This window comes from Hyaena hyaena, unplaced genomic scaffold (assembly GCF_003009895.1).
Source record: "Hyaena hyaena isolate Hyena2069 unplaced genomic scaffold, ASM300989v1 scaffold_43, whole genome shotgun sequence".
Taxonomy (NCBI): domain Eukaryota; kingdom Metazoa; phylum Chordata; class Mammalia; order Carnivora; family Hyaenidae; genus Hyaena; species Hyaena hyaena.
Window position 1 is genome coordinate 301,797 of NW_024080675.1, and position 20,111 is coordinate 321,907.

The 20,111-nt window shown below is 48.8% G+C and overlaps 1 protein-coding gene across 1 annotated transcript in view; it reads right to left on the reverse strand.

Moving 5' to 3' along the window:
• Positions 1–1,753: 1,753 nt before the first annotated feature.
• Positions 1,754–20,111, reverse strand: part of VASH2 (vasohibin 2) — a 36,871-nt gene continuing 18,513 nt past the window's right edge. Inside the window, exons 6-8 of the mRNA XM_039230080.1 lie at positions 15,641–16,022; positions 14,333–14,448; positions 1,754–2,640 (exon numbers count right to left, since the gene is read on the reverse strand). Coding sequence (XP_039086011.1) covers positions 2,568–2,640; positions 14,333–14,448; positions 15,641–16,022 — 571 coding nt within the window. The 3' untranslated portion in view covers positions 1,754–2,567. The remainder of the gene's footprint in view (positions 2,641–14,332; positions 14,449–15,640; positions 16,023–20,111) is intronic.

Sequence of the window (20,111 nt, forward strand, 5' to 3'; positions counted from 1 at the left end):
ATATCACTTTCTGAAATAAAGTGTACTCAAAACAGCACAGGTAGTCTAAAATCAAAATTTCTGTCCTCCATTTAAACTTTGCCACGTATCCCCATAATGGCTTGAGCACAAAATGTCTCTTGCATTACTAACTTTGAATACTAGATTCAAATCATCTCATAATTTTCATTTTTATCTTTTGGATTATGGCCAGTCTTAAAATCCATTTTGGGGGGTAAATCATGTCATGGTGGTTGTTGGTTTTTTTTACTTTAATATAATTTTCATTTAAAATTACTGCAGTAGAATTTAGGAGTTTGGTGCCTGACTCAAATCTTTTAGAAATTAACATAATTCTATGGGCAATGAAAATAGAATGAAAACTAAGAGGATTTTAAATTAATTTTCATGTTTCTGCCACTAATCCTTGCTTTGGGGGAATGAATCTTAAAATCAAGAAGTGAGTGGAAAAAAATCAGGGTACTTACTAATCGAATCACCAAGCCAGTTGGCAGTTTTAAGGCTTATATACATCAGCATTTTAGAAACGGTCTGTGTTCTGTTCTTTTACCCATTTTTGTGGGAAACGAGGCTCTACAACTATTGACATTTCCTATTTTGGATGAGACGGTACTTAAGCAACACTTGGAAAATCCTGTTCCAAGCTACTTACACTTCAGTGGTATAAGTAGTATACTACTGGAGATAAGAAAGTTTCCCAATAATAAACATAAGATATATATTATATCTTGTTTTTCATATATAAAGGGAGCTAAGACGGGACTGTTTGAGAACAAGAATGAATTGACTAATTCAAACGAGTTTGCCTTATGAAGATGTACAAAGAACCCTCATTTTAAACTTGGATAGTAGTAGTCTTAACGTGATTAAGTTCAGAATTTTTAACTTCTGTATTTTCACCTAATTGAGATGTACGCTTACTCGGTCTTTTTCATGTAAAGGACACTAACTGTCCTTTTTCAAGAAAATCATACTCTCCATTAATGTCATTGAGTTTTAGCATCAAGCGAGCTCATGCATACGTGGCCAAAGGATGAAGTCACCTTCAGTGGTTTTATTGGTCAAGAATCTAGCAGATTCTTAACTTTTTTTTTACTCCCTTTCTAAAATCACCTTCAGTGAGAGGAAGCACGGAGACTAAAATAACACTTCTGTTGACAAGCAGATTTCACTTAAATACGCCTGTGGGTCTCAAGAGTTGGCATGACTGCTGAGGAAAAAGAAAAAATCAGATGAAACAGAAGTATGCTCTTGATGTTGCTAACACACAGGCTTGGCCAGTAGAGTCCTTCTGTGTGGCCCGCAGTCACAAGTCCCACTGTAACCACCCGATGCAGGCCACATATTCACACTGCCCGGGATGGACTAAATCAGGCTATAAGGTGTAACACTGTACCTGAAAGACTTTTCCATTTTAAAACAGGTTCTCTGCTTCTCTCATTCGCTGCATTTTCCAATACCAGTTCCTAAATGTCACAAAGTGGTACTTAAAAAGCAAGGTACTGGAAAATGACTGCATCATGCCACACTCGGTCTTAATATAAGACATCAGAACACGTCTCTAACAACCACGAGTCCTTCAGGATCAAGGCCTGGCCCCGAGTTCAAACATCAGATGGAACGTTGAAGAGAGAGGTTATCTGGTTCTCCAGGCTCTACGGATTCACGCCCGGCCTCTGCCTTTCTGAGTGTGACTGACAGAGGTCGCTGCAGTACTGCTCAATTTGTGTCACAGCGCTACGACCTCTTGTGCTTTTTTTTTTGCTGGAATTGGCAAAGTTTAAATGCAGTGACAGAACATAGACTACCTTCTGCACGTGCTTTTTGTTTTGTTTTGAAAGAACAGAAACTGCTGTCCGTGAATGCTTTAAGAAAGATTAAGAAAGTAGCTCCAGCGTCCTGAAAATAGTTTCCCGTACTGCCAGAAGAATTTCAGTGCTTTTTAGTAAAACACTTGATATAATACCTTAAGTCTCATGATGTGTGCACCAGGAAAAAATTCCAGACTTTGTGGAGATTCCCCATTGGAAATACTGGGGAAACAATACAAATAGAATATTAAAAAAATGAAAACACCATTAAGTTTGCATATCTGATGTCAAGATGCTGAGGTAATATTGAGTGCTTAAAAAAAAATCCCACCAATCTTTGCCTCTGTTATTGCTGAAAAAGACATTAATACTGACTGAGTTACCTTACTATATCAAAAGTAGGAGGGAGGTTTCATTAACATTTCCTACCGGTGAGGCGTAATGTTCAAAAGCAAGTAAACAAAAACAGGTAAATGGGAAAATATAAAACTACAGTTGATGGTATTACCCTTTCTATCTGCAGTGAGGGAGTCAGTCCATCCGCAGTGGGCTTTCTCACTTCAGCCGTTCCACGGTTGCCCCTTCGTGAATTTTTTCGGTTCATTGTTGCCACCCACTCCGCTGCTACTCCAAGTGAATCCGTAAAAATAAAATTCACAGGTTCTCAATAAATAGTTGCAGTTCCTCCTGAACATGCTGGGGGTAAAGTGCAGACAGAAGCACCACAGAAGCCCCTTGCTGGCTGATATGGCTTGCCTAAATTCGGATTTGGTAGCCCACTTCATTCAGCGTGCTGAGCTCGGCCACCTTCTTCTCAGGCAGTGCAGGCCTAAGGGCCCAAGAAAGGTGGTGGGGTGAGGGCATGGGAGAGAGAAAGGTCACTTGGTTTTTGACTCCGAGAACTCTACTTCGTTCCCCTAACCCTTCCTGGTGCCCCCCCCCCCCCACCAGCCTGAGTTCCCCGCTCAACCCTGGTATTCTCAGGTCCGCGTCTACAGGATCCAGGGAATATTTTCACAGGCTTTCGGTGTAGAGTTCAAAAATATTTACGGGTTGCCGAATGAGTTTGTCCAACCTGAAGCCTGAATTTGGCCACGCTGTAATTTCTGAAATCCAGTTATCTGTAAACCTTGCAAGGGTCTAAAAGTTACATCTAATATGGTAGAACTAAACACCAGAGCCAAATTCTCCCTGAAACCTTAGCTTTCTGGTGTTGGTGCCCTGGAGGGAAGCCCAGCCACTAACTCTAAGACCTCTCAGGTGACTGATTTGTAGGGAGAGATTCTCGACTGTCTTTGATAAGAGGGTTACTCTTCCAGGCCTGAATGCGTAAAGTCAGGACAAATCCTTTACAATTCATCTGAAAAAGCACGTCAGCGTGGAAAATCATTCAGTGGCAAATCAACTCCTCTCTAAATACATTTTCTGAAGCACTGAGCATTTACGTGAAGCCATGTAAGAAAGTACTTCAAGCTGGTAAGTGAAAATCAAGAAGCACATCATCTGTCTTCATTAAAGACATTTCCTCAATGATTTCCCAATATAAAACTATGCCTAAGCATTCTCACGACTTAGCTCACGGTTGTCCCATTTCTTGGTGAGCCTTCTACCCTCTATGATAAGCGAGAACCGAGATTATAAACCAAGGTGAGATATTCGGTGTGGCTAGTGGATCCTAATTCAAAAGTTTCACATTTAGCCATTTTTATAAGAAGACTGAAGACGTTTTTAGGCTACATGTCAAACCTTGTTTTAAGTGCTTGAAGAAAAGAGACCAAAATGAACATATAATTGTTTAAAAGCTTCTTAGTTTATCCTTTGAAAGTCTTCCTAACAGCAAACAGTTTTCCCCTGGCATAAATTTGGTCCAACTCATTCAACATTAACAGAGCCAAAAATGAACAGCTAGCTTCGTCTAGGGGGCTGCTTAAGGATTTCGGCAAACAGGTTCTACCCCCTACATATTCTCATTCTAAGTCTCTGTCTCTCCCTCTACCTCCATCTCCTCTCCCTTTCTTCCTCTTCACCACCCCTCCCTCCGTTTCTCTCTTTGTTCAGAGATGTCCCATCTCTGAAGAGTCATCAACAGCCTATGGACATCCCCTCTGAATCCTGATTATTCAAAGTGGTTAAGAAGCCTTTCCTGAGGGCTACTACTCAAGAACTTGTTAACTTGCTTGTCCCTGTATTGCCTGGGGCTGAGCGCTGATTTCTCAGCATGGTCTGGGCCCTGCTTTATGGGTCAGGAATCATGCCTCTTGTTTGTGTGTCACCTTGGAGCCCATCAGCTCTGAGGAAACAGTTTTCTCCACATTTTTCAAAGTCTGTGTTCCTAAAACTTTACCCTCACCCTTGGTCCACTACTGGCTCCCTTAAGATTTTATTTTTAAGCAATCTCCACAACCAACATAGGGTTCAAACTCACAACCCCAAAACCAAGAACCCCATACTCTACCAGGTGAGCCAGCCAACCACCCCCAAAACAGACATACTTTAATTTGGGGGTTTTAAGCGTCCTCTTTCTAAACTTTTCCTTAGTACCTCCCTCCACCAGTTCCCCGCCCCCATCCATCTTCCAGGTGCTGAGAAATCACCCCGATAAATAGCTTTCATTTAGTTAGCACTAGTTAGGGGCCAGGCATTGCTTTGAGAGGTTTACAGGGATTAACTAATTCTCACCATAACCTGATGGGGTTGATACTGTCCCTACCCATTTTACAGGGGAAGAAACCGAGGCACTGAAAATTAGCGAACTTGTTTAAAGTAGAGTCACCTGTTTAGCAAGTGGTGGAGCCAGAGCTCATCCCCAGAATCTAGGGCCCCTGCCTGTAACCATGAGGCAAACTGATCCATCCTCCCGCTTCCCACCCAAAGCATCCTCCCAAGCATCGAAGGATGATACCACGACACCCCGTCTCTGCACTGTGACTTACAGAATGCCGTCCCCCGTGTCTTCTTGCCATCCCTTCAAGGTCCAGCCCAAATAACACTTCTCCCCTAAGTATTTTCTGACTTTCCTTCCCTCACAATGCATCTGTGGCTAGGGTATGTCCTCTGATACATCTGGTAAAGAATCCTGCAGGTTCATAGTCCTTAGGTCTGCCTCGGAAACTCAACAAATTGAGAGCAGGGATCAAGTAAATTCACCTAGGAAACCCCATTGTGTACTTCTCAATAAACGTGGTTCAAGTTCTCACTGATGCGTAAATGGCTAATAGGGCTTCATTTATGTTACCTTTATCATAGGATGTTTTAAACAAAGTTCTAAGCCAGGAATTCAAGTCACCATAACAACATTCTAAGAATTAAGGGGAGCCTGAGTGGCTCAGTCGGTTAAGTGTCCGACTTCAGCTCAGGTCATCATCTCACGGTTTGTGAGTTCAAGCCCCGCGTTGGGCTCTGTGCTGACAGCTAGCTCAGAGCCTGGAGCCTGTTTCAGATTCTGTATCTCCCTCTCCCTCTGACCCTCCCCTGCTCACGCTGTCTCTCTCTCTCTCCCTCTCTCTCAGAAATAAATAAAACATTAAAACATTTTTAAAAAACATTCTAAGAATGAACATGTGGGAAGAATTTTTTCTGTACAGAAAGAGCTTCACCTTACCTCTCAAAGCCACCTGGGGAACCTGCCTGCTTGGAAAGTAGAATGAGGCTCTGCAATGACAGAGAGCTTGAGGGCTTCCAAAGGAAAGGAACCAGATTGTTTCCTTCCTCTGTATCCTACCCGCCCCCCCATCTCGCCCTAGGTATCCAGAACCCAGGGGAGAACAAAAGGCTAATACTGGCAGAAATGGAGTTCAGCTGAGATCCCCAGTGAACTGCCTGGAAGAGGAAACCCTCTTCTCTCACAGCGATACTGGCTGCAAATTCCTGGCCTGGCGAAGGGCAGAAGTGGGTTATCCCGGCCTGCCACCTGGCACCTGGGTTATCCTGGCCCAGCCAGAAATACCGTTCCCTCCCGGCCAGCTCGTCTCGAGGCCAGGGCTTGTGTGTGCAGAGATCTCTTCCAAGTGCTCCCCTGGCTATAATTAGAATTCTGCAAAGGGATTTATTTTTAAGAAACACAAGCACCAGGATGATGATTCAGCCGGATCTGCACTTGCCCAGAGCCTCCCAGCAGATCCACAGCTATTATTTTAGACTGAACAATGTATTTCTCCAAACCCCTCCCCAGTCCAGACAGGGAAAAGATCTCAAAGGCCTCTCCTTCTGAAGGGCTCTTGGCCCGCCTGCTGTTTTAGGGAAAGCGGAGTAGAGGACTTTTCGTCTCCAGGTCTACACATTGTGCAAGGGAAGAAGGGGCACTTCCCTTAGCCCACAAATGGATAATCCCAGCCTCATCTGCTGTCACGTAAACATATCCAGGGTGACTTAGGGTGACTGCTCAACGGCATGGCTCCAAGTGTGTCCCCTTACTCCTAACCTCAGGCCTGCGTCCCCGGAGTCAGCTGAGGGAGAGGTTGTTCCAAAGGGAGGCAGGTTGAGGACAGGATGGTGGCTCCACAGAGAAGGTATTCTGTAGCACGGAAACCTTAGTCACCAGCATGGTGGAAATTCACACTCTGAATTTCTTTTATAAGTAAGCACTTTGCCTAACGTGGGGCTTGAACTGATGCCCCTGAGATCAAGAGTCGCATGCTGTACCGACTGAGCCAACCACAAGCCCTGATGCTATTTTAATGTGACCTCACATTTTTAATGCGATCTCTCATCCCAGGTAGCTAGGAGTAGATATGGTACTTTGAGTTTTCCAGTTTGCCTCAATCTTATATGGTTTGTGATTTGTTCACTTAATCCAAATATATCTACCAAACGCCAGTAGTGTTCACCACCGCTACCTGAACCTTGAGATTCTGGGGAGAATGAACCATCACCTCGAGCCTTGAGTCTCTCACACACCCTGAGGCGGCCTCAGTGCCCAGGAAGAGCTTGGCTAGATTGGATGTTGGTGTCAGTGAAGCCACAAGGAGGCTCAGAACCAGAAAGCTCATGGCGGCATGGCGGGGACCGAAGTGAGGCCCTCACATCCTAGGGCTAAACATACCAGCTGCTCTGTGTCTGTGTGAGGCTGGGTTTAGAAGAGAAGAAGCAGGAAGTGGAAGGAAAGCCAACAAATCCCCCTTGAATCCCCAGTCCCTTTTCTGCACCGCTGTGTAAGGCCTGTGTCTGGGGCAGCTCCTCTCCTCGTTTCTCAACACCCACCCCTCCTCACTCGGCAGCTGCTGGGGGATTGAGGGTCAGAGGACCCGGGTGGCAGCTGTGAGAACAGGCTCCTGTAGCTTGCTTGTTACTTTCTTATCCACAAGATAACCAGCATGGAGCCCAACACAGGGCTTGAACTCATGACCCCGAGATCAAGACCTGAGCTAAGATCAAGAGTCAGATGCTTAACTGACTGAGCCACCCAGGCACCCTAGACCACGAAAATTTATAAAGCAGCATTTTGTGCCAAGTACCTCGTAGGTCTTGGGGTTACTATGACCTAAAGCTGTTCCTCCTTTCCCTGGAGCCGAAGTCCATTCCCGTGGATGGAAATCTGCCTCTTGCTTCTGTCTGTGAGGATACTTCAGGGACACAGCCCATCTATGTCTAGTTCAGGGCCGCCTGACTGGGACACACAGGCCACCACGCTGTTCGTTCTGCTTACTCCTTTGTCCCCTGAGGTCACAGCCCCCACAGGCTGGCAGTATACATGCCCATGTGTTCATCTACTCACCCTCCCACACAAACACCCCCATAAAGACCATATTCTCTGTGGACTCAGGGTTCTAGAAAGGCATATACAGTGAGGGTGCAACTCTAACACTGACCTCTCGGATCTCAGTGTTAAGGGTGAGGAACAGACTAAATCAGGGATGGTGCCGGCCCCGCATTCACTAGTTCAAGCACAGACCCCAGGCCCTCCTCTCTTGTCTACTCTGGCCGGATTCAGGTCAGGCCAGGTGCCAATTTAGGACTTAAGACCTGTCTGGGTAGGCCTCAGCTGGAGGGGCACCGAGGGGGGGGGGGGATGGTTCCTTCCCACCTGTCACCCTCATTCAAAGCCAGTCCGCTCCTCCCTCACACGCCCTACTTCCTAGGATGGCAGGCCCCCTCAGGCAGCTGCAGGGCACAGAGCTGACGTTGCTACGTAAGCAGACAGGCCTCAGCCCAAGAGAGTCGGCTCAGAAGAGGCTCTGCAGGACCTGCCCCTTCTTTCAAGTCCTCTTGAGGTAGGAGGCTCTGGCCAGAGACCAAGAGGCACAGGCCACCGTTTGCGATTCCCCTCCTTGCTGTGCCGGACAACCTCTCCGGGACCCTCAGCGCTGTCCGACCTGCAGGAGGCTCTCTGCTCCCTTGGCCTCGGGAGGTGTCTCCAGTTAGGCTCGCCATCCATCCTGGTGTCTCCAAGCGTCCCCAGCGACCCTAGACCCTATGAAATCCCAGGGGAGTTAAGCTGGGCAGTCCTCTGAGTGGGAAACTACCTTCTCTGGGCTTCTAGAAGGAAACTCCACATCATCAGAAGGTCCTCCTTCTCCCTCTCCTTCCACAGCCTTTCTACTTTTTGTGGGGGGCGGGGAAATTTCCTCGACTTCTGTGTTAAGGAAATTTTCTCCTTTCCAACTTTTGGGATATTTTCTCATTTGGAATCCAAAGAGAGAATGACTTCTTAGGCCTCATTCAAAGTATCTTCAGTGCAATTAGAGCACAGAATCAAAGTGATTCTCTGTGACTTCATTGGGACATCGTGGCCTCATGTGCGCCATTGCCTGGAGGAATTGCTGCTATCCTTCAAGACAGAACGGGGCAGGACCTCCATCGTGGAGCTCGGGGCCAGCAGTGAAATCCAGGAGGGAGATCTTAAGCTGGAGCTTAGTAACCTGTGTGAGCCTCAGGGTCTCCAGCAGGGGGAGCAAAGCCCAGGAGCGCCACAGACCCGCCACGGAGACAGATGACCAGGAAGGGAAACCAAAAAGGAAGGAAAAGGGAGGAAAAGGACCATAAACAGCAAGGAGGAGCCGAGGAAGGACGGAGGAGGAAGAGGAGCCAGACAGCAGACAGAGAACAGAGACGGTCTCACAGCCCCACTTGAGAAGAATGTTCCACGTGGTCGCACCAAATGGCAGAGCTGCTTTCCCGCTGACACAGGAGGCCCAGCCAGAAAACCACTGTTCGCTCGCCCCCTACGCTCCCAGGTGCAGCCCACAGGCAGCAAGCCAAGAGCTGTGGACTGTCAGAGACAGAAGGGTCCCCCGGGGTCGTTCGTGGTTCTCAGGAGGGCAACTGTTGGCATTTTGCGTGGAAAACTTCTTAATGGAGGACGATGAGCTCTGCAGGAAGTTTACCATCCCCGGCCCCTGGGAATAATTGCTGCGATAAGCAAAAACTTCCCTTCCCACCGTAGGTCTAACCCGTGTGCCCGCCAACACCCCCATCCTGAGGGTGTCCTGGCTGCTGTTGAGAAGAACTGTGACCGCCCTCAGTGAAGAGCTGCAAGGGGGACGGAGGACCAGCGTGGGGAAGGAGTTTGTGGAAGTTCACAGCAGGCCTTTCTTACATGGATCTCAACCCCCATCTCCCTCTTTTAGAACCATAGGAACCGGCTCAACTGTTCTGTGCAGAAGTTGATTTAAACACTCCTAGGGGAGTGGAGTATGACAAAGGACTCGTGGGTGGAGGGTCGGGGGGGTCCCTGTCTCCCTCTGGAAACCTTGCCTGAGCTGGCTGACACTAGTGCAGACTTCGCCGCTCGCCCTCCCACCCAGCTGACTCTTCTGTCAACCCAGGGACACCGAACCTCGTTTCCAGAAGGATTATTCAGACAAGTGCAAAAATGGAGAGGAATGCAGGGCTGGAAGTAGCTTCAGCTGTAAGGATGAGGTCGACAGGGATATAAAGCCACTAAAATTATCCCAGCACAGAAAGGGGCTGGGACCCCACAGCTGATGTGCCTCTTGCCTGTTATGGTAATATTCCACCACTTGGGCCACTCCCAAGCTCCACTATGGCACCCAACACATTTAGAAATGATTTGATGACCTTACGTAATGCTAAGAAAATAACACAGTTGACAGAGTCACAAACCCTTCCTAGTCCTGGCCATTGTATGGTAGGATGGCCAGAATCTGGCGTAGTGACTGGGTCACAACCAGATGCGTCCCTTTCTCGTTTCCTCACCAAATCAAGATTACCTGGAGAAAAGCCTGCATGGTGAAGCCCATGGGTAGAAGCTGAGAAGCTACTCTTCTCCAGACACACCTTAGGAACCAGGGGGCCCTGGGTTCTAGTCTGCAGGAACGGTGAAAGCTGGGATCTGGAGAGGGAGCGGGGAGCTTCCGCCCTACCTGTGTTCTCTGCCTCACGTAGCCTTTCATTTCATTCTCAACTCTTACCTGTCCGTCCCCTCTCTTCCTACGCGGTAGCCCCTGCCCAGCCCTGGAGCTCAAAAAGCAGAGTTTAGGAGGAATTGGGGAAAGAATCTTCTCTCCTTGTAAATTTCAATCCACTTGAAGCTTCAGCCAAGATACCTGCCCTCTAGATTCCCCTCCTGACCTCCAGACTGGGACAAGAAGTGGCAAGGGCTTCCACTACCAAGGATGGCCATGGTCTTCCTGGATTTTCTCATATAAAATGGTCCACAGGAACCCATAAGCCACCTGGCTTTCTTGACGGTCAAACCCTTCCAAACCCACCCGGCCCTGGCTGTGAAAAAGAAAATCCTTAAAGCCTGACCCAATGAAGGAAGATGCCTTGGAACCAGTGTTGTGCCCAGGAGAAAGGGCTGTGGGGATAGGGTAAGGGTCTGGGGGGCTTAGGGGCTGGTTGTAGACACTCTCCACCACTTTGGAAAAGTTTATGTCCTCACTGAACCATGAGCCATCACCTCTGTGCTCCTGGGGCCTATCTTGCTGGGGCTGGGATCCACTTCAGGGCATGGAGGGAACAGAGTGGCAGAACTAAATCCTCATCTTACTGCAGGTCTTCTGTCCTGACCCCTCTAATGACTACTGCCCTCTCCCTAGTGACTTTCTCCCCATCCCTAGGCTCTCTCCAGGCTTCTGGTAGACAGGAGGGGAGAGGGCAAATGGGGCCTGACACTATAATGTGGCCTGAACACTCACAACTGTGGCAGTCTGAGAGCCGTCCTCCGCAGGCGCAGGCATGGTCGCTTGCCTTGGCTGCGTGATAAAGTAGCCAGAGATTAGGTTCCGGGCATGGCCTGGGAGTGGCTGAAAACCAGTTTCTCTATCGGGCCCCTACAAGGGTGACCAGCTGGGCTCCTCCCAGAGCGTCTTCAGTGGAACCCCACCATGGAGGGTCAGGCTGGGGTCAGACCCCTAACACACCTCAGCACCCCAATCTCTAGAGGTCCAGGCCAGTCTGGACAGAACTGAGCCCTGGAGTCATACTCAGCCTCATCTGTCCCTCTCAGCAGACCCAGTACCTTCATCTTGACATTCTGCTGTGTTTTAAAGTCAACCCTCTTGGGGCACCTGGGTGGCTCAGTTGTTAAATGTCTGACTCTTGATTTCAGCTCAGGTCATAATCTCATGGTTGTGAGATCGAGCCCCGCATGGAGCTCTGCCCTGGACATGGAGCCTGCTTAAGATTCTCTCTCTCTCTCTCTCTCTCTCTCTCTCTCTCTCTCTCTCTCTTTCTCTCTCTCACTACTACTACTAGTAATAATAATAATAATAATAATAATAATAAAGTAAAAAAAATAAATAAATAAAGTCAACTCCCAAATCAGTTCTCTCATTCTGATTGACCAAACCAAAGGATCTCTAGGACTGGTCCCTGGACCTGCAGCATCAGCCTCACCTGGGAACCTCCTAGAACAATAGGTTCCAGATGTGCTGCATCACAAACACCATGGAAGAGCCCAGCAATGTGCTTTAACAAGCCCTCTGGGGACTCCACGCTTGCTTGGGCTTGAGGACAGGGGGCAGGCTCCTTCTAGCCATCTTCAGCTGGGCCCTCAGGCTCAGCGGCGTGTAGCCCCTTATCCGTACCCCAAATGGATAACCCACCTGCTCTTTCACTCATACCCTATGACGCACGTCCTTCACCAGCAGGATAAAAGCCATTTAATGTACAGTCTGTCAACTTCTACCTCCTCATCTACCTTAAACCCTTCCTCATTCCCCGCCTTGCTTTGCTCCTACGATCTTAACAGCTGTCTTCTGCAGGTGCAGACAGGCTCCTTAACATCTGGATCCACCCTCTCTGCCTGCTTCTTCCCCATCTCCTGCTCTGGTTTTCTTTCCTCGGGGCTACTCAGGGCCTGCCAGCCCTTCCTTCCTTCCTCACCAACTTACCCAACTTTTGCTTCAACTGTCTGTTGCTTCTAGGTACATGGCGCTAATGTCATGACCTCTACTCCTCACCTTCCTCAAACTCCAGATCTGCATTCTCAGAAGCTTCCAGGACACTGTCCCAGGATGCCTGAGAAGTGCCTCAAATCCCACAGTCTGGACTCTAAATGCACCTTCCTCCTCCACTCTTCTCCGACGACCAACACCTAGCGCATCATCCTGACCACTGTCTCCACAGCCAGCTTCTGAGATCTTGCCGGCTTCACCATTCCTGGGCACCACAGTGTAACTTTTTCAGGTTAAAAACTGAATGTGCTTCGACTGCAGAGTTCTTGTGGATGCAAGCAAAATGGACCCAACAGGGATCGTCTGAAGAACCCACAACTGCCCTTCTGTGCATCAATCCGTGACGCAGAATGCTCAGGGTTTCACGTGCTCGGGACTTCACATGCTCAGGACTTGAGAGGGCAAAGCAGGGCTTTATGGACTGACTGCTCAACATCTGCTGCAGCCTGGCAGCTCCAAAGGGAAGGATTCAGCCCTCCAGGGGCAGAAAAGCTGGCAAATCAAAGAAAAGGGCCCCTTCCCCTGCTTCTTCAGTAACCAGGTTCCTACTTCTGGAATTCTATGCAGCAGGACCTTCTGGGAACGGTTGACAGGTTTCATGGTCCCCTAAGAAAACTGCTACCTTGTTCAGGGATGCCAGTGGATGGACGACTGCATCACAGAGCAGGAAAGATGGGGTTAGGGTTAATTTAAGACCAGGGGTCAAGAGTCAAGGGTGGTGATCAGCATCAGAGGCAGGATTAGGGTCAGAGGCATGTGTGAAAAATCTGAAGCCATCCTTGCTCAAGAAAAGGACAAAGCACCCCCCCACCCCGCCATTCTCCAGCTTCTCTTGCTACAGGAGCTCCCAACCCCCACCCACTTTGTCATCCCTCCCCTTTCAAAGCTGGGACCCCCATCATCTTCGCCAACACCTTTCTGGCTGTAGATGCTGAATCTTGGGCTCGGCAGTGGGATGTGGAATGAGGACAAATAGGGAACTTTCCTTGGAAATGACAACCCTTCATCCTGACCTGTGCTTCCAAAACCAAAGCCAGTACTCCCCTGCTCTCCACCGTCCCAGAGCCGACCTGGGTTCCCCCCAAGGCCCATCACCGGCCGGCTACAACACAGCACAAGATAACAAACCCCGTGTTCCGCTTTCCTCCTTTGAAAGTGAAAACTACAACTCTCCCTTCTTACTCTACAGCATGGACGTGACAAGAACAATGTGCTCGTGTAAAAGCAGTTCACCACGAATAAACCGCTCTCACTACAACTTCTCAGTTGATCCTACGACTCCTGGTGAGATGCACGGGGAAAGCATCTGTATCCTTTGGAGGGGCAAACCCTCCTGAAGGGCTTCCCGAAGCTGCAAGGTTGATGGGCAGCAGAGCCCGGGCTCAGCCTCGACCTCTGTGCACTGTACCCACGTCATCCCTGGTGCGGCAAGGGATGTACCCAGCATGCTGCTGGATTTAATAAAAGCAGTATTTGTTTCCCTGTATAATTATGGCCCTAATATTTGCCAGTGGATTGTCGCTGGTTACTTTCAGCTTCCTCAGCTTCTCCAATCTGTCACTTCTCAAGTGGCTCATTTTGATTTAAGAAGTGTGGAACTACTAGCCTCGGGGCTAAAACAGGGGAGCTAGAGTCAGCAGAGAGGAGAATGAGCCTGTGGGTATTTCTGATGCTGTGATCCAAAGAATGATCACGCTCTCTGCTGGGCACAGAGGGCTATGGGGTGTTAGGAAAGTTTGATTGATTTTAACAACCCCATCTTCTGGCTGAGAGAATGTAAGCCCAGGAAGGCTACACAACATGCCTAACATCACCTAGCTCAGAAGGAGCTGAGCTGGCCCCAGACCCAGGCTTCCTAATTCTAAATCCAGTACTCCCCCCATGCTGCCAAGATTTCAGGCTGGCCTTCATCTCTGGCAGCCTGGGGCTTGGCTCTCCATCTGAGTCTACAGCGGACAGGTGGTGCCATCAGCGCAATGGGAGTGATGGGCAGGGTGGATCCCTCCCCACTGGGGATGCCCCCTGAATGAGGGGTGGTCCTCCTGGAGATCTCGGTCAGCTTCAGATGCCAAGCCCATGACACAGCTTTGTCCCCATGGGTCAGGACAACCCCCTGGATGTGTGTGTTGGTCCTTGAGCTGGGAGAGAGGAAATACTACTCACGACTTGTCTCTCCTGCCGAGCCGTCGTGGGGGGCTTGCCTGTCTTCTCCTGGGGGACAGAGATTTCCCCCGACTTCTCACTTGGGTTGGAGAATGGGCACTTGCAGGTTTCAGGATCTGAAGGAGAGGTAAGGAGTTACCGTGCTGGCTCCTGCAGGACCCCGCCTTCCTGTCCTCCTGCGGCTTCCCACCCCTCAGCCCACCAGGATCCCCTGGCTCAGAAGGCACTGAGGCTGAACGGCTTCCGAGGAGGAGGTCTGACAGATGCTCTTCTCTCACTCCTCACCGGCGAGGAGCAAGGGTACCACTTCCCGGGGGCTGAAATGATTACGCCGTGCTCCCTTGTCCACAGAAGAGGAGCAGAGCCCAATGCCTCAGCCCCCTGGGGCTTCATCTGGGTGCTGGGTGCCGTCTTGTGAAAGCAGAGTCCCATCCACATTGCCCCAGAAACCAACTTGTTCTTCCCCTGACTCTCCCACCCCACATGCATGCACAGAGTAGTTTCAATTTATCAAGAATCTCCGTTTCCACGTCCCTCAGAGTGAAGATGACAGGTCCCCAAGAGCTAAACAGAACTAAGCCTGAGGTCAGCATAATCCCTTTCCCCTGGGGTCCTCTGTGTATGCACAGGCTTTCTCTTGGTGACTCCACAAGCCCTGGAGGGACAAGGACAAGCAGGCATCATGTCACCATGGAAGTAACACGATAGAAGGAAGAAGGGGTTTTGAGTATAGTTTATACCAAGTCAGCACAGTGAATGCTTCTTTGCTCTTGTGACACCAGGTCAGGATTTTATGCCAAAATGGGTTGCGACTTACACAGCAAAGCAGAGATATAATGTGACTCTGCATAAACTAGGTGACCCACTCATCCTGCTGAGCATGGGACCTGCTGGTTTTAAGTACTAAAAATTCCATATCCTGGGAAACTCCTCAGATTCAGACAACAGGTGATTGGTCACCCTATTATAATAAAGACAAAACACAACAAAATGATAACCTTTGTCTAAAATGGCTAACATTTTAGATTTGATTGCATAGAAGCAATTGTAAGCCAAGACACTGCTTTAACTATAACATCTAAATTGACCTCCAGTGTTTGAAGTAGTGTATGCAAAGAGAAACTTTAATCGTCCATGTCAAATAGCGAATGATTTCTGATTTTTGTTTTAATAGGCTGGCTACTAAGCCAGATAACCTCAAGAAGCTTTTGACCACCCCAGAAACACAGGGCATGAGGCAAGAGGGAGAGAGACACAGGATGGGGATAGAACTCTCCGGCACTGCTCATTTGGCTTCCCAGCACTTACCTTCATTCTCATGTCCCTGGCATATTTCTCCAGCTCCTTCCTTATGTCAGCCCTCAACATCTTTGAGACATTGAGGACCAGCTGCTTCCACTCAATGGGCTGAAAGCTATGAGGCTCATGGGGGACATACAGCCCAATCTTGACCTTCTTGACTGTGTGAAGGTACTTCTTGTAGGAGTCTTCAAAGTCAAAGATGAGGTCACTCAAAGTCCGAAAGGTCAATGGCTTGTCCATCAGCTCAGCCCTTCGGCTCATGCCCAGGGAGCCATAGCGACCATTGCAATAAATCCCCAGCACAACATGGTGGAAGTAGTTTCCTGAGAAGTAGGTTTTAAAGCTGATGGGGAATCGCTCGATGGAAGGCTGTCCATTGGTTAAGTATCTTAGACCATCTGAGTCAAGGAAGAGAAAGGAGGCCTTGAAAATTCATGGAGTTTGGACTCCCAGGAATGGAAGTGGCCCATATGGGCAAAGTGTCTATCCCTCTGCCTCTGAGCAGGCCCATACCTAACCTTTCTGGACTAATCCTTTTAGAAAGGGTTCACTTGATATCTTTGAGTGGAGACATTTTTATATATTGCATACCAGAGCCAAGTTAATATGAGACAAAAAGAAAAACTTGTCTTCTACTTTAGCAATTAAATAAATGCAAAACAAAACAATGATCTTTCCCTTTCCCTCAGTTTTCTACAGGGCATGATGAGATTAAAGGCTTTTTTAATGGAATCAGAATGATGTTCTCGGACATGAATTCTGGCTGGAGTGTGTGGGACAGACCAGGACCTGAAGACCTTTGCAATGCTTCAGAGGAGAAATGACAACCAGAATCAAGGCAAGGCAATGCGGACATAAAAAAAGGAAAAAAAACCAAACAGGTTGATTATCTGGATGGGAAGGCATCAGAACAGGTCATACCTGCACCTCATCTGCTCCTCTCATGGGCCCCGGCATACCCATGCCAACAGCCTTGGGTACCACACAGAAAGCTGCCCCCAGCACCCAAACTGCGGGCCCCCTCATCCCCAATGCACTTGGCATCACAGCTTGGCTTTCTCCACATATCAGCCCATTTGAATTGACTAACTCAGCCTCTTAGCGTTACCTCAGTTTGGGACCAGTAACCCCACAGAGCGCAGCGCCAAGTAACTATCCCCAGTGACTCCACACGCTAGAGCAAGGGGCAAGAAGTACCACACCCTTGAGCCCATCTCAAAGTTCCACGATAGCCCTGGCCAGGACCTGGTTTTCTGGAGAGTGATGTGGAAAACTCATGGGTGTCCCTTTTCTGCTGAAAACATTTGGTGATTCCAGAGCGTTTCTAAGGTAAATAATCATCCAGGTGCTGACCATGGTGGCCAGGGCATGATAAGTGCTCAGTTAGTAGAGACGGTCCTCCACTCCCTAAGAATCTGTCTTCACCGTTTCTTTCCCCCACTCCAACATGCTTTCCACACAAAGGCCAGAGTGGTCTATTCAAGCCAAAATTTGGTACATGTCAACTCTTCTGCTTAAGTTTTCAGTGTCTCTCATCTTCCCCAGACCTGGTCCAAATCCCTTACCAAAGTCCTGCCATGAGTCAGCCCCTACTCATTACTCCTTGGTGCGATTTCCTTTCCCCCATGCCCTGGACTAGCACACAGACCCACGGTCGACCCGTGACATTTTTGAAGGATACGCCAGGGCCGTAAAGAACCAACACCTGCAGCTTCAGCACATATAATCCCTCATAATGTGAAGTCAAATGTAACTGAAACTCTTAAATGACTTTTAAACGATCTTTACATTACAAAGCTGGGAGACCAAAGCGACCTATGAAACTTTCAACGAAATGTCACTAAACGCACTTTGCACTACATGACGTCCCTTCAGTAGTATAACTTGTCTTATGGCTTCGCTGCATAGCAGCCTTCAAGGGCAGGGGATTCAAACCTGGCACAGATCTCTGGGAACTCCTAGCAATCATGAGTGATAAGGATGCTGTGGGCCCTACTCTCTTTACACAGGCTGCACCCCATCTGGAACAGCCTCACTGCCAGCCCCTCCCCCTTCCTCTCCCTTCCCTGCCTTTCCTCCATGTGGGTTAAGTACCACCACCACCCCTTACTCAAAAACCCCTGGAGTACTTAGTGCTTCATCACCCAGTATTGTAATTGTTATTTATTTGCATCTCGTAAGGAGTTGTGTTTTGCCTGCTGGTGTTCTCCGGGGCAGAGCTCAGGCCTGGCACACAGAAGGGTTTGGTTGATGCTGGTTGAATGGATAAACCTCCATCGTGAGTGTACATTCCTTACACTTAAAAAGACTGGTCAGTGGGGGCCAATCCAGGTTCCCAGAAAGATGGGAGCTAATAGAAGCCAGCCCACAGCTCAGAGATCAGCCTCATCCTCTGCCTCAGTATAGGCACAGGAGGCTCCTCTCTGTAAAAATGGTTACCTGTTTTCACTTCCTCATGTGACATTAAGCGGCAGGAAGGGAGAGAAATCATATCCTTCTGAGCCCTCTTACATCAATCCTTGCTTGTTTTCTGTGGTGAGCTCTCTGGGGCCGGAATAAGGGCATTCCTTAGTTGTTGTGTGCACAGCTCCTGTGCAGACAGCCCACAGGTGGGGCTGTGGAGCCAAAGAAGAATCCAACCCTCCTCTGGTAGTCTGTGGGGAGACAGGCTCAAAGCGGACACAATGCAATCAGTACAGCAGTTCCTCAAAAAAAAAAAAAAAAAAAAAAAGAAACTGCTATGTGATCCAGCAATTCCACTTCGGGGTATGTACCCCAAAGCACTAAAAACAGACACTCGAATAGACGGTTGCAGACCCATGTTCATTAGCAGCATTGTTTACAATAGCCCCAAGGAGGAAGCACTTCGAGTGCCTGCGGATGGATGGATAAAGGAAATGTGGTGTATACATACGATGGAATATTCAGCCATAAAAAGTTGGGAAATTCTAGGGCGCCTGGGTGGCTCCATTGGTTAAGCATCCAACTCTTGATTTAGGCCCAGGCTGTGATCTCAAAGTTCATGAGTTTGAGCCTCGCATCAGTCTCTGTGCTGACAGCGCAGAGTCTGCTTGAGATTCTCTCTCCTTCTCTCTCTGCCCCTCTCCTGCACTCTCTCCTTTTCTCTCTAAATAGATAAATAAGTAAACTTTTAAAAAGGTTAGGAAATTCTGGCACATGCTATGTGGATGAACCTTGAGGACATTATGTTACATGACATAAGCCAGCCACAAAAGGACAAACACTGTACAACTGAACCTCATGCGGTATCTGGAGTAATCAAATTCACAGAGACAGAAGTAGAATGGTGGCTGCTGGGGCAGGGGCGAGGGGAGAAAATGGAGAGTTAGTGCTCAATGGGCATTTCAGTTGGAGAAGATGAGGTTCTGGAGATGGAGGGTGCTGACGGTTGAACTAAAGCGTGAATGTTCTCAATGCCACTGAACTGTACACTTAGAAACACTTAAGACAGTAGATTTGTGTTATGACTATTTTACTACAATTAAAAACCCCCATATTCACAATGCATGTATGTCAAGCCATTACGCTGTTCCCCTTAAACTTACACAGTGCCGTACATCCATGGGATCTCGATAAAACGGAAAGGCACCACCTCAGTGTGATGTGTGCTGTCAGAGAGGCAAGCCCAGCACCCGCAGGGAGAGCAGAGGCCATGTGGGGACCACACCGAGTTAGTCTTGTGGGACAAGTAGAGTCAGCCACGTGGAGAAGAGGGAGTGAGGAGAGCACAGGAGAGACCGGTCTCTAGGATCTGTTCCATCTGGATGGCAATCAGAAAAGCCCTGGGGCCTGGAGTAACCGGGCTCAGAGAGGGAGGGGACAGGGAAGTGTGGATGAGGGCAGGGAAGTGGCCTGGGCTTTTCTAGGGAAGAGGGAGGTGACAGGGCCCCAGCTCCTGGAAGACCCACCCGGCATCCAGCCGGCTGGGGATGTGCTAACCTGCCTCTAGGAACACATGTGCCACGTGAATCAGCCACAGCACTTTGGTACCGTGATTAAGCCTCTTCGGGGTCAGCGAGGCCCCTGAAATTGCTGCCAGGATTTGGAAGATAACTTGGAACCAAAAGTCTCTCTCTCCGGCGGGCATGTGAGAGTGTCCGCACGCAGAGGCAAGATGGAAAGAAGTGGCTCTTCATGAATGAAACTGGAACTCTGGCTAACGTCAGACAAGAGGAAACAAGGCAGGACAGGACAGGGGACACAGGGCCAAGCAGCAGCCGAGCTGACCTGTTTCAAAGTTGCTGAGGTGCCATTTGCTTCCCAGGACCTGCATAGGGACCTGTGGGGGGACGCGGACATCTGACCCGAGCCACGTCCTTCACTGCACTCGGGAGAAAAGTAGGCCACGGGGATGCTGACAAAGGGCAAAGGGAAAAGACAAAGACGCTGCAACTTTTAGAATTCAGGTCTGTGGTTCTCATCTGTGTCCAAGAGTCAAATTTCCCTGAGTTCAGCA